The sequence below is a fragment of the Rattus norvegicus genome, chromosome X (assembly GCF_036323735.1).
Source record: "Rattus norvegicus strain BN/NHsdMcwi chromosome X, GRCr8, whole genome shotgun sequence".
Taxonomy (NCBI): domain Eukaryota; kingdom Metazoa; phylum Chordata; class Mammalia; order Rodentia; family Muridae; genus Rattus; species Rattus norvegicus.
The window spans coordinates 70,169,192-70,181,704 of NC_086039.1; the positions used below are offsets into that span (position 1 = coordinate 70,169,192).

The 12,513-nt window shown below is 38.7% G+C and overlaps 1 protein-coding gene across 1 annotated transcript in view; it reads right to left on the reverse strand.

Annotated features, from left to right (window-relative positions):
• The window catches only part of Tex11 (testis expressed 11), a 263,533-nt gene that overhangs the window by 196,180 nt on the left and 54,840 nt on the right, over positions 1 to 12,513 (reverse strand). Inside the window, exons 6-7 of the mRNA XM_008773302.4 lie at positions 11,314 to 11,394; positions 11,109 to 11,228 (exon numbers count right to left, since the gene is read on the reverse strand). Of these exons, the coding sequence (XP_008771524.1) occupies positions 11,109 to 11,228; positions 11,314 to 11,394 (201 nt within the window). The remainder of the gene's footprint in view (positions 1 to 11,108; positions 11,229 to 11,313; positions 11,395 to 12,513) is intronic.

Here is a 12,513-nt window from a genome sequence, read left to right on the forward strand (position 1 = left end):
CATCCTCATAGAAGCAGGGGGAGGGGGTACAGAGAGGGAGGAACCGGGAAAAGGGATAACATTTGAAATGTAAATACATAAAATATCCAATAAAAAAGAAAAACAAAAAATAAATTAAGACAAGAATATCAATAAATCAAATCTCATATATGAAGATTAAAAATAATATTCCCATCCCTACTGTAACTATTCAGTGAATACAGGGAAATCTTGTAATTAAAGAGAAATACTTCACAATCAGATGTTACTTTCTTTTCTTATAACATATAAAACAACATGAGAATAATGTGCTCAAATAAACTAAAAATCTTTATCATTTCACAGATTCTACTCTACAGAAATTAAAGCTATAGTAGCATATATTGTTATAGCTTTAATAGAAATATGAATGCAATTGCTTAGTGACAGATGTGTAGTTAACTATGTTATGACAAGACTGTAGAGACTGACTGCATAGCTCAGTGGTAGAAGAGTTGCCCAGTATGCATGATAAACTTTTCATCTCTTGCTTATGTTAGATCCCTAGGTCTATTTACATTTTGAATCAATCTTTAACCAAGATGCGCTTTACATCAAAAAAATCAAAATGGCAATTTTAAAAATATTTTCTGTTATGCAAATATGCAAATAAACATTAACATAAAGCATGGAACAATCAAAGGAAGGCTGGTGAGATGGCTCAGTGGGGAAACAACTTACCCTGCAAGCTTAAGGACCTGAGTCTAATCCCAGAACCCAGGGTGGAAGTAGAAAACTGATTCCCAATAGTGGTTCTCTGCCCTCTGCACGTGCACTGTTGCACACGCGCGTGCACGCACGCACACACACACACACACTAGTGATAATAATAATATTTTAATCAAAAGGGAAGATAGTGAGTTAAAGATAATTTGCATCTCCACAAATTTGAAGCAAAGCATTAGATGTATGTGGGTAAAACATGTCTGGCTATGGGAGAGATGAGGGACATGGACAAAAGAGCAACAATTATAAACTAGATGGTAGCTGGAAAATTGAATTTTTATATCTGAAACAAAGCTATAAAGCACTTGACAATACAGTAAGGAAGTGGGCTTTTTAACAAGAAAAGAAGAAGAAAGCCTTGATGAGCTCCACAGGCACGCAATCTGGTAACCTGCAAAATTACAGTTCAAGATAAATGATCTGCAATCAGGCAGCTGGCAGAGTGACAAGGGGCTGCTTGTATTTTCTAGCTCACTGATGCTGCAGGAGGGAGTCATTTAAGAGAAGTCTTTGATTTCTTTCTTTATTTCTTCCCTGACCATCTTATCATTGAGCAGAGAGCTATTTAGTTTCGATGAATATGTGGGTTTTCCATTGTCTTTGTTGTTATTGAAGTCTAGCCTTAATCCATGGTGATCTGATAGGATGCATGGGATTATTTCAATCTTCTTGTATCTGTTGAGGCCTGTTTTGTGACTGATTATATGATCAATTTTGGAGTCGGCACCATGAGCTGCTGAGAAGGTACATTCTTTTGTTTCAGGATGAAATGTTCTATAGATATCTATTTGGTTCATAACTTTTGTTAATTTCACGGTGTTTCTGTTTAGTTTCTGTTTCCGTGGTCTGTCCATTGGTAAGAGTGGGGTGTTGAAGTCTCCCACTATTATTGTGTGAGGTGCAATGTGTCCTTTGCAACCTAAAGATTGGGGGAAAAATTTTCACTAACCCTACATCCAATAGAGGGCTAATATCCAAAATATATAAAGAACTCAAGAAGTTAGCCTCCAAAAATCCAAATAAATAACCTATTAAAACATGGGGTACAGAGCTAAACAGAGAATTCACAACAGAAGAATCTCGAATGGCAGAGAAGCATTTAAAGAAATGTTCAAGGTCCTTAGTCACCAGGGAAATGCAAATCAAAACAACCCTGAGATTCCATCTCACGCCAGTCAGAATGGCTAAGATAAAAACTTAAGTGATAGCACATGCTGGTGAGTATATAGAGAAAGAAGAACACTCTTCCATTGTGGGTGGGATGGCAAACTGGTACAATCACTCTGGAAATCAATCTGGTGGTTCCTTAGGAAATTGGAAATAGTTATACCTGAAGACCCAGCTATACCACTCCTAGGCATATATCCAAAAGATACCCCACCATACCACAAGGACACATGCTCTACAATGTTCATAGCAGACAGAAGCTGGAAACAACCTAGATGTCCCCCAACTTGGGATTCATCTCATGGGTGAGCACCAAGGCCTAACATTGTTACTGATGCCATGATGTGTTTACAGACAGGAAAGAGTCTGGCATAGCTGTTCCCTGAGAGGCCCGACCAGCAGCTGACTGAGACAGATGCAGATACTCACATCCAACCATTAGACAGAAGTCAGAGTTCCCTATGATTGAATTAGGGGAAGGATTAAAAAAGCTGAAGGGGAGAGCAACCCCATAGGAAGGCCAGCAGTCTCAACTTACCCAAACCCCAGGAAGTTCCCAGAGACTGACCCACCAACCAAGAGTATACACAGGCTGGTTCGAGGCCCCTGGCACACATATAGCAGAGGTCTTCCTGGTCTGGCCTCAATGGGAGAAGATGCACTTAATCCTCAAGAGACTTGAGGCCCCAGGGAAGGGGAAGGTCTGGTGGGGAGAGGACCCTCTCAGAGATAAGGGGGAGGTGGAATGGGATTAGGAACTGTAGGAAGGGTACTGGGGGGCAATGTAAATAAAGAATTAAATAAAAAAGAGATGTCTCATAGTCAAATTTCTATAAGAAAAACAGAATCTCCTGTATTTCTTTATCTCCTATCTCCGAATATGTTCTGCTCTCTGCTGGGTAAGTGAGTAGCCACATAGAGAATCACTGTAGGCCCAGAAAACAAGCTGTGACTTAGATGAAGACTTGGGCTCGGGAGTGCTCAGATCTACTTGGATAGGAAGTATAGGCTACCTAAAAGAAGGAACAGATAACATTTGGGAATTACAGTAGCACCAGAATAAGTCAGGGAGAAAAAGGTATTAAAGTTAGTAAATAAAAGAAGCTAGGTGACCTAAAGACTGAAAACCCCTCCCCATCCAGGATACTTACCTATATGGGATAAGTCAAATGGGGAAAAGGCAGGTGCTATAAAAACAATTCATATTCTCCTCATTCCAGGGCCTTTGTGCTTCCAACTTTTCCAGCTCTCTGGCCCACTGCCAACCTCAGAGGTGCTCTCTCAATAAACGGTCTCTATTTCTACAACTATCTAAGTTTTTGTCTATTTTTTTAATTTGGAAATACAAGAACCTGGGAATCTCAAATATATGGGTAACCTCTGGACTATGACTCATGTCTATAACAGTCTGACCTCTAGGAAGATAAATAATTAATTTTGTGTGGCTATAAAAGGGCTGGGGTTGTTAGAACAAAGCCAAGCATGACCAGAGTACTACTTCAGTACACTACACTGTGCCCTACCAGTGTGGATTGCTTTGCTCTGACTGTTTTCTGTACTGAGGGTACCAGAAGCATTTAAACTAAATGCAGATGACTTGGCTATTTCTCACAAGCAACTAAGTAGTCCTCTGGTCCAGTTGGTAGGACCATTTGTAGACTGTGATTATACTTTCCACATTGGCAAACCTGGATCGGAAAACTTACTGGCAAGACTTCAGGCAGTCCATGGTCATGGAAGCATGCACTGTGTCAGGAAAGGTAAAGTAGCACTCAGCTTGTAAATGGTCCTTTCTAGGCTATCCTTTTAGAACTTCAGAGAGAAACAACTCAGTGCTCCCCTGACAATAACTAAACTGCAAAGAACAAGTCTACGGGGCAGCTCTATCCTGTATCTCCTCAGGTTATACATTGTTGTATCCTAGTTTGAGGAAGCCCATCATAGCAAAGAAGACATGATGGTGAGAGGAGCTTTCAACTACAACACAGAGCATGAAATCATCGGTCACAAATAAGCAATAAAGATTAACCATTAAAAAGTCCATCCCTGGAGCTTGCAACCCCATAAAAACAACAATGCCAACCAACCAGAGCTTCCAGGGACTAAGCCACTACCGAAAGACTATATATGGACTGACCCTGGGCTCCAACTGCATATGTAGCAGAGAATAGCCTTGTTGGGGCACCAGTGGAAGGGGAAGCCCTTGGTCCTGCCAAGGTTGGACCCCCTGTGCAGGGGAATATGGTGGTGGGCAGTAAGGGGGATGTATAGGGAGAATACCTATATGGGGGAGCGGGAGGAGAGAGGATGGGGACTTATGGACAGGAAACCAGGAAGGGGAATAACATTTAAAATGTAAGTAAAAAAATATATCTAATAAAAAATTTTTTAAAAATACGCAGAAATTAAAAAAAACAAACAAACAAACAAACAAAAAAAAAAGTCCATCCCTGCGCTTGCCTAGCAAGCGCAAGGCCCTGGGTTTGGTCCCCAGCTCCGAAAAAAAAAAAAGACTGTGTGAAAAAGTCCATCCCTTAGGCTGTCTCTGACTCTGTCACCTGCCTTTGGGACCCTTTTCTCCTGCTGCCTGCTTGTCTAGCCTCAAACAAGGGTATGTGTGTTGTAGTCTTAATGCAATTTCATATGCCAGGGCTGGTTGATAGACATTTTCTGAAGATAAACAGAGGAGAGAGAAGTGATGAATGGAGGGAAGAAGGGGAGAGACTGAAATGGCGGGGACTGCAATTGGGATGTAAAAGTAAATTAATAAATAAAAATAAACAAAAAAGTCTATGCCTTGTCAACATGACAACAAAACACACCACTTTAAAATGCTAGCATTCCATACCTGGCCCTCAAAGGTTCATGCCCATCTCATAATCCTAAATTTCAAATGTCCCCACAACTTTTAAAAGTCCCAACACTACTCAAAAGTCCACCTGATGGTTGGGTGTGGTGGCACATGCCTCTTATCCCAGCACTTGGCACGTAGAGGCAGGTAAACCTGAGTTCCAGAATAACTGGGGTTACATAGAGACCCTACCTTATAAAAATTAAAAATTAAAAAAATAAAAAAGCCCAAAGTGTCTCAGAATCCACTATATATCAGAATAAAAAAATCAATTTCAAAAGTGATTTGGAAACTGAGTGTGGTATACATATTTAATCCTAGCACTTGGGAGGCAGAGGCAAGGTGGATCTCTGTGAGTTCCAGATCAGCCTGGTCTACAAAGTGAGTTTCAGAAGAGCGAAGACTACAATCGTGATCCAAAAGGAAGTTTGGAGATTAAGCTGTAGAGTTAATGATTACCTACCATACCCAAGATCCTAGGTTCAATTCCAGCGCTATAATTTCTTAAAGATATTATCACAAGTTACATAGTGAATAATTATATAGTTCTCGGGATAGTAGTCACTACTAAATTTTTCAGCTTGCTAAAACTGCCATTTTAAAATCAGCATCTAGTGCATAGAACACATGAAACCCAATGCTTCACTCCTTCTTTAAGAAGGGGAACAAGAATACCCTTGGGAGGGGATAGGGAGGCAAAGTTTAGAACAGAGGCTGAAGGAACACCCATTCAGAGCCTGCCCCACATGTGGCCCATACATATACAGCCACCCAATTAGACAAGATGGATGAAGCAAAGAAGTGCAGGCTGACAGGAACCGGATGTAAATCTCTCCTGAGAGACACAGCCAGAATATGGCAAATACATAGGTGAATACCAGCAGCAAACCACTGAACTGAGAACGGGACCCCTATTGAAGGAATCAGAGAAAGAACTGGAAGAGCTTGAAGGGGCTCGAGACCCCAAAAGTACAACAATGCCAAGCAACCAGAGCTTCCAGGGACTAAGCCACTACCTAAAGACTATACATGGACTGACCCTGGACTCTGACCTCATAGGTAGCAATGAATAGCCTAGTAAGATCACCAGTGGAAGGGGAAGCCCTTGGTCCTGCCAAGGCTGGACACACACCCCCCCCCCCGCAGTGAACGGGATTCTTGTGGGGAGGGTGGTAATGGGGGGAGGTGTGGGAGGGGAACACCCATATAGAAGGGGAGGGGGAGGGATTAGGGGGTGTTGGCATGGAAACCGGGAAAGGGACTAACATTTGAAATGTAAATAAGAAATACCCAATTTAATAAAGATGAAAAAATCAGCATCTAGAACACTGAAGAAATGTTACAAGTATTTCTAGAATCTTAGCATGTACTGGTGGGTTTTCTGTGTCAACTTGACACAATCTGGAGTTATGACAGAGAAAGGATCCTCCTTTGAGGAAATGCCTCCATGAGATCCAGATGTAAGGCATTTCCTCAACTAGTGATCAAGGGTAGGAGGCTCCATTGTGGGTGGTGCCATCCCTGGGCTGGTAGTCCTAGGTTCTATAAAAAAGCAAGCTGAGCAAGCCAGGGGAAGCAATCCAGTAAGCAGCACCCCTCCATGGCCTCTGCATCAGCTCCTGCCTCCAAGTTCCTACCCTGTGTGAGTTCCAGTCCTGACTTCCTTTGGTGATGAACAGCAATGTGGAAGTGTAAACTGAATAAACCCTTTCCTCCCCAACTTGCTCCTTGGTCATGATGTTTTGTTCAGGAATAGAAACCCTGACTAAGACATAGCATTAAGAGAGCTATGAGTCACAGGAATCTAACTTCCTATCTAATGAAATAATTCTCCCTAGAATACATAATTGTATTATGTTCACACCTTTGCTTACCGTCTTCTAGTGACAATGGAATTAGATATCTTTCAACAAAGCTGTCAGATTTATAGGGCTACTATCTAATAAATGGTTGTTCCTTACATTGATCTGAAATTTTTCCTCCTGTAGGTTTTACCCATCGGTTTCCATTCTGTTCTGTGGAGTTTGACTGCTGTTTAATACTTTAGTCCTAAGTCCTAAAAACATTCAGAAAAGGGTTGTCATTCCTACTCTCAGTGTTTTGTCAACATAGACATCATTATAGTCTCCAAATATTTTCACATGGTATATTCTCTACACTAATCCAATTATTTTTAATGTGCAATGCCTAGAAATAATCACAATACACAAAGTGTAGCTAATTAACACAAAATACCCACCTAGATATTATTAAAATAGGCTCTAACACAGGCTCTTACTATGTAGTTCAGGCTATTCTCAAACTCCTGGTCTCAAGTGATCTTAACGCCTCATGCTCCTGAATAACTGTGATTTTGGACAAGAACATGCTGTATTACTGTTCTCATTGGTAATAAGTGATGCATTTGTGTGTCGAGTTGACAAGGGGCAATCTGACAAAAAGCAACTTAAAAGTTGCTTTGGATTACAGCTTTTGGATTACAGTTCAAGAGGAAGTCCATCATGGCAGGAAAAGGCATGGCGGTAGGTGGTAGGTGATCTAGAGTAGGTTAGAGCACTGGTACGTCTAGATCGCCTAACCTACTCACAGACATGCCCAGAGGCTTGTCTCCTAGGTGATTCTACATACTGTCAAATTGACAACCAATATAAACCATTACACTGGAAACAAACCTTTTTCATGTGAACTACTGTCAAGACAAATGTACCTTTGTCCCAATCTAGTACATAGGCCATTGGCAGCCTTGTACATATACAGCAACTTGCTTAACTGAAATATTCACCTTTATAGGCTAATAAATGTCAAGTGATATTTCAGAGTCATATAACAAATTGTAAAAGTTAAGGTGTAAAACTGAGTATAATGGCATACACCTTTACTTTTACCACCAGGATACTGAGGCAGGAAGAATAAGAGTTCAAGGTCTATATATCCTATCTAAAAGTAATAATATATAGATCCAAATCCTGCTAGACTTTAGATCAGTATTTTCTTAATTGCCTTAAAGTAGTTAACAAAATATTAACAATATAAGTGAAGACAAAAATTATAAAGAAAAAAATTCATGTATATATCAATCTCATTTGCAGTGTAGGGAGCATTGGACAAAAAGCCTAGTGGCATGTATATCTTGTGGGTACGCAGAAGCCATCTAATTGGATAAATTCCCCAATAATAGGAAATTTGTGCCTGGTAATATAAATCTAGCTATGGCAGATAAAATCATGGACCCTAGAGGAGAACTTGTTCTCTCCTAAACCAATGGAATTCCTAACAGTACTCTAAACACTGATCCTTGTACCCACAGATGAGTGTAGTTCTCACCCCTCACCAAAGAAGCTTTTTTGATGCAGATGGAAATTATTACAGAAATTCATAACTGGTCAAAATACAGAGAACAGTAGACCATGGAGTGCCCCACCCCAATTAACATATCTACAATGCAACCTCTCTACCTAAATATAAGAGAACATCCCAGAAAGGGGGGCAGAAAGAATTAAGAGCCAGAGGACTAGATTTCTGCTAGGATATTTAGATATCAGATATCATATATCATATTATATCCATATATGAATGGATAACAGGGAAGTTACACCTATGAAATCTCAACAGCATGACAGTTGACATGACAATAATACAGATGGGGAAAATCTCACAAGGTCCTACCCCTATTGAAAAGGTAGAGGCAATTCATGAGTACTGTGAGAGGGAGAACCAGTCTTCTCCAGGATGAGCTTCCTGACAGGTTATCCAATCGTAAGTGGTCAGCTGTAAACACATACATATGAGCACTACTAAATGGATACAGCACGGAGTGTGTGTGTGTGTGTGTGTGTGTGTGTGTGTGTGTGTGTGTGTAAAATAAAAAAGGAAAGGTCAATAGTTTGAGATGAGGGGACATGAGGAGAGTTAGGGAATGGAGAAGAAGAAATAGAAATGATTTGAATACAGTATTCATTTATGAAAATCACTTAAAATATAAAAGGTTCAAAAAAATGAAAATTTTGATTCTGATCTTGAACCTTCAGGTAAATCATGTTTCCTCTATTAACTTCAGTTTCATCATCATAAAATAAAAGATTTGAACAATGTAAAATATATACATATATCAAATATATATCCCATAAATTTTGTGTCAGTTTAAATTTTTAATAGGAAGTATAAGAGGGCTGGAGAGATGGCTCAGCGGTTAAGAGCACTGACTGCTCTTCCAGAGGTCCTGAGTTCAATTCCCAGCAACCACATGGTGGCTCATAACCATCTGTAATGGGATCCGATGCCCTCTTCTGGTGTGTCTGAAGACAGCTACAGTGCACTCATACATAAAATAAATCTTTTTAAAAAAATAAGAAAAAGGAGAGCCAGTCATGGTGGTACACACCTTTATTGCCAGCACTCAGGAGGCAGAGGCAGACCTCTGTGAGTTCAAGGCCAGACTGGTCTACATTGAGTTTCAAGCTAACAGGGGTATACACATAGTGAGATACTGCCTCTAAAAAGAAGAAAATAAATATAATTTTTATTTCAGAATACATTATATTATGAAGATAGCAACAGTCCTCAACATTGTGTATAGATTCAACTCTCTCTCTACTGAACTTGTAACTGGCTTCTTTGTACAAAGTGACAAGTTAATCCTAAAATTCATATGGAAATGTAAGGAGCCCAAAATGCTCGAAAAAATGTTACAACAAAATAAAATTTTACTGGTAACTCATCCTTCCTCATCTCAAAGCTTACTATACAATTACAGTAATCAGGACAGTCTGGTGCTAGCATGACAACAGAGATATCCAGCTACTTAGTAGAATATAGACCAAAATTAAGCCCTTAGATTTGTGATATAATTTTTTTTACAAAAGTTCCAAGATTACTTAACAAGGAAACAGAGGATCTCAACCTGTGGCATTTGAGATAGTTGGATAGCCATGTATACAAAAAAGAAGAGTTAGACATCTCATTTCATACCTAGAAGTAAACTAAAAATGGATCATGAGCTTAAATAGCATTACTTGAAACTGTCAAGTTTTCAGATCTAGAGAAAGTGGAGCTTCCACACACTGTTGGCGGAAATGTAAGTTGGCATGGCCGCCATAGAAGATAATCTGGCAGTTTCTCAAAAAAAAAATTTCTAATTAAAAATAGTTACACTTACCAGGCTACTCAGCAATTCCACTTCTAGGTATATACCCAAGAAAAATAAAAACATGCAGATACAAAACTCTATACATAAATATTCACAGTATAATGAATAATAACCAAATACTGGAAACAATTCAAATGTCTATCAGTGAATGAATGGTTAAATAAACACTTATTTATCTGCAAATCTGCAGAGTGAAGCATGACGCAATGTGATTAAGCCTTAAACAATTATGCTAAATAAAAATTAATCATAAAAATCACCTACTGTCCATCTCTACCTGCATGAAATGCCCATAATAGGCACATTTACAGAGACAGAAAATTGATTTATGTTTACATTAAATATAAATATATCTATTAAATTTATATTAAATACTTATAATAGAAATATATTAAAATTACTGGTACATTATAAATAGGTGTATCTTACGGTATAAAATTATATATCAATAACAATGTTAAAATAATATTATATTTAAGGCTTCTTTCATTTCCAGAATTGCCATAGGCAAATTCATCATAGTTAACATTTTGCCAACTAAAAATACATGCCTAACTCCATAATGACAAACTAAGGAAACCAATAAAGCAACAAATGATAGAGAACAATTTTGAAATTTTAATATTTACATAAAACCAGAAGACTTTTAAATATCAGTGGAAAACACTGAACAATCATAAATAAGAAGGCATCTTTGAAGACATTGTGAATGTAAGAGAATCTCAAGGTTGGGTAGATGGCTCAGTAGGTAAGAGCAACTGCTCTCCAAGCATGAGCTCAGCACATACTAGGTCAGCCAGCCTAACCCAAACAGCAAGCTCCTTGTCCAATCAGGGACCTGCTTCAAGGGACTAAGGCACAGAATTATAGAGGAAGACACGTGATGTCTTGCTCTGACCTCTACATGTAGACACAAAGGCACACCCTTCCCACATGCTCGCATGCATGTACCGTGCATATCACAAATCCATATATTTGAAAAAAATAATAGTTTAAAATGAGACTTTCAGAGACAGTATTTCAAAAAAAAATAGTTGTTGTCATAAATACAGATGTTAAATGAAGTGATTGAAATTATGCTTAGCTATTCTTTCTTTTCACCCTCATTCATGCTACACAGATTACAGTCACCACTAGTAATATCAACTATCATATCCTATAGATATCCCGTTGTAAGGCCACTGTGCTTATGATACCTACTGACTCAGCTTGGTAAGAAAGCACATGGAAGATGCCCTTCTCCACCGTGTTCTTATACAGGGACAAGTTAGTCTCAGTGTGGCAGCTCTGCATTAATCTGCTATATAATTTCTCCAGATTCTGAAAAATAAAAAAAAACACAAGCATGAGACCTACCACAGATGTTACTAATAATTTCCACTGCTCAAAATCAGTAGTAACTTACAGCCATGGCAGCTTGAAAAAATTCATCAGCAATCTGAGCATTTCCAGTATCCAACCATTGTTTTCCTGTTTTCATATTCATCTAGAAAACAGAAGGTAGGAAATTATTTTAAAACTTCACACCTCTCTCTAATTGGTTGAAAAAATATTGGAGAACATAGTTTCCCTATATATTGAGATATGGTATACAGGGAAAAAAACCAGCCATCAGCACTTTCTAGAGTTCTGCGCTCTGCTTTGAATTTCAACTTAAGAGAAGGGGTCTTGAGAAAAGCAGTAACAAAAAATTAATGTTTGTGCTGGTTACTTTTAAAGGTCAACCTCCACAACCTAGAATCACCTGGGAAGAGAGTCTTAATGAGAAGTTATCAAGGGCAGATTGGCCTGTAGATCTGCTCAGAGAGTCTCTTGCTTCTTAGCTGATGTAGAAAGACCCAGCACAGTGTGGGTGCTGTCATTTCCTAGGAAGGAGATAGTGTACTAGATAAAGCGGGAGAGAACCAGATGAGAGCAAGCAAGTATGGATGTGTAAATTCTCTCATTGATCTTGACTATAGACACAAGTAGACACAATATGACTGCTTCAGTTCCTGCCTTGACTTGCTTTCAACAATGGACTGTGACCTGGAATTGTAGGCCAAATAAATATTTTCTCATCGACATTGATTTTTGTCTGACTATTTCATCACAAACATAGCACAAAAATGCAGAGCAATGACTTAAATATGCATCTTCTGAGAAAATATTTTTAATATTTTAGTCATGTATGTTTTCAAAAATTCCAATTATTACTCCAATATTTTTAAGGATTTCTTTTTAATGTTTATTTATTTATTATAGTCAGTGTTATGTATTGCATGTATGCTTCCAGATCTCACTATAGGTAGTTATGAGACACCATGTGGTTGCTGGGAAATTGAACTTAAGAATTCTGGAAGTGCATTCAGTACTCTTAACCTCTGAGCAATCTCTCCAGCCCAGCCCTATCCCAATATTTTGAATAGTTAGAATTTACATATTGTTAAATAGCCTTTACTTGTCATGACCGGAAAATGCTCTCAATACTGTAACTGATAGGTAATCAATAGCTGATACATAATATGCATAAATGCTGTGGACACAAATAAGGACTGAATTGAGATAAAAGAGTGAGCATATGGTACAGCCACCTCTTCTAGTATAGATCCCCAGAAATGACAGT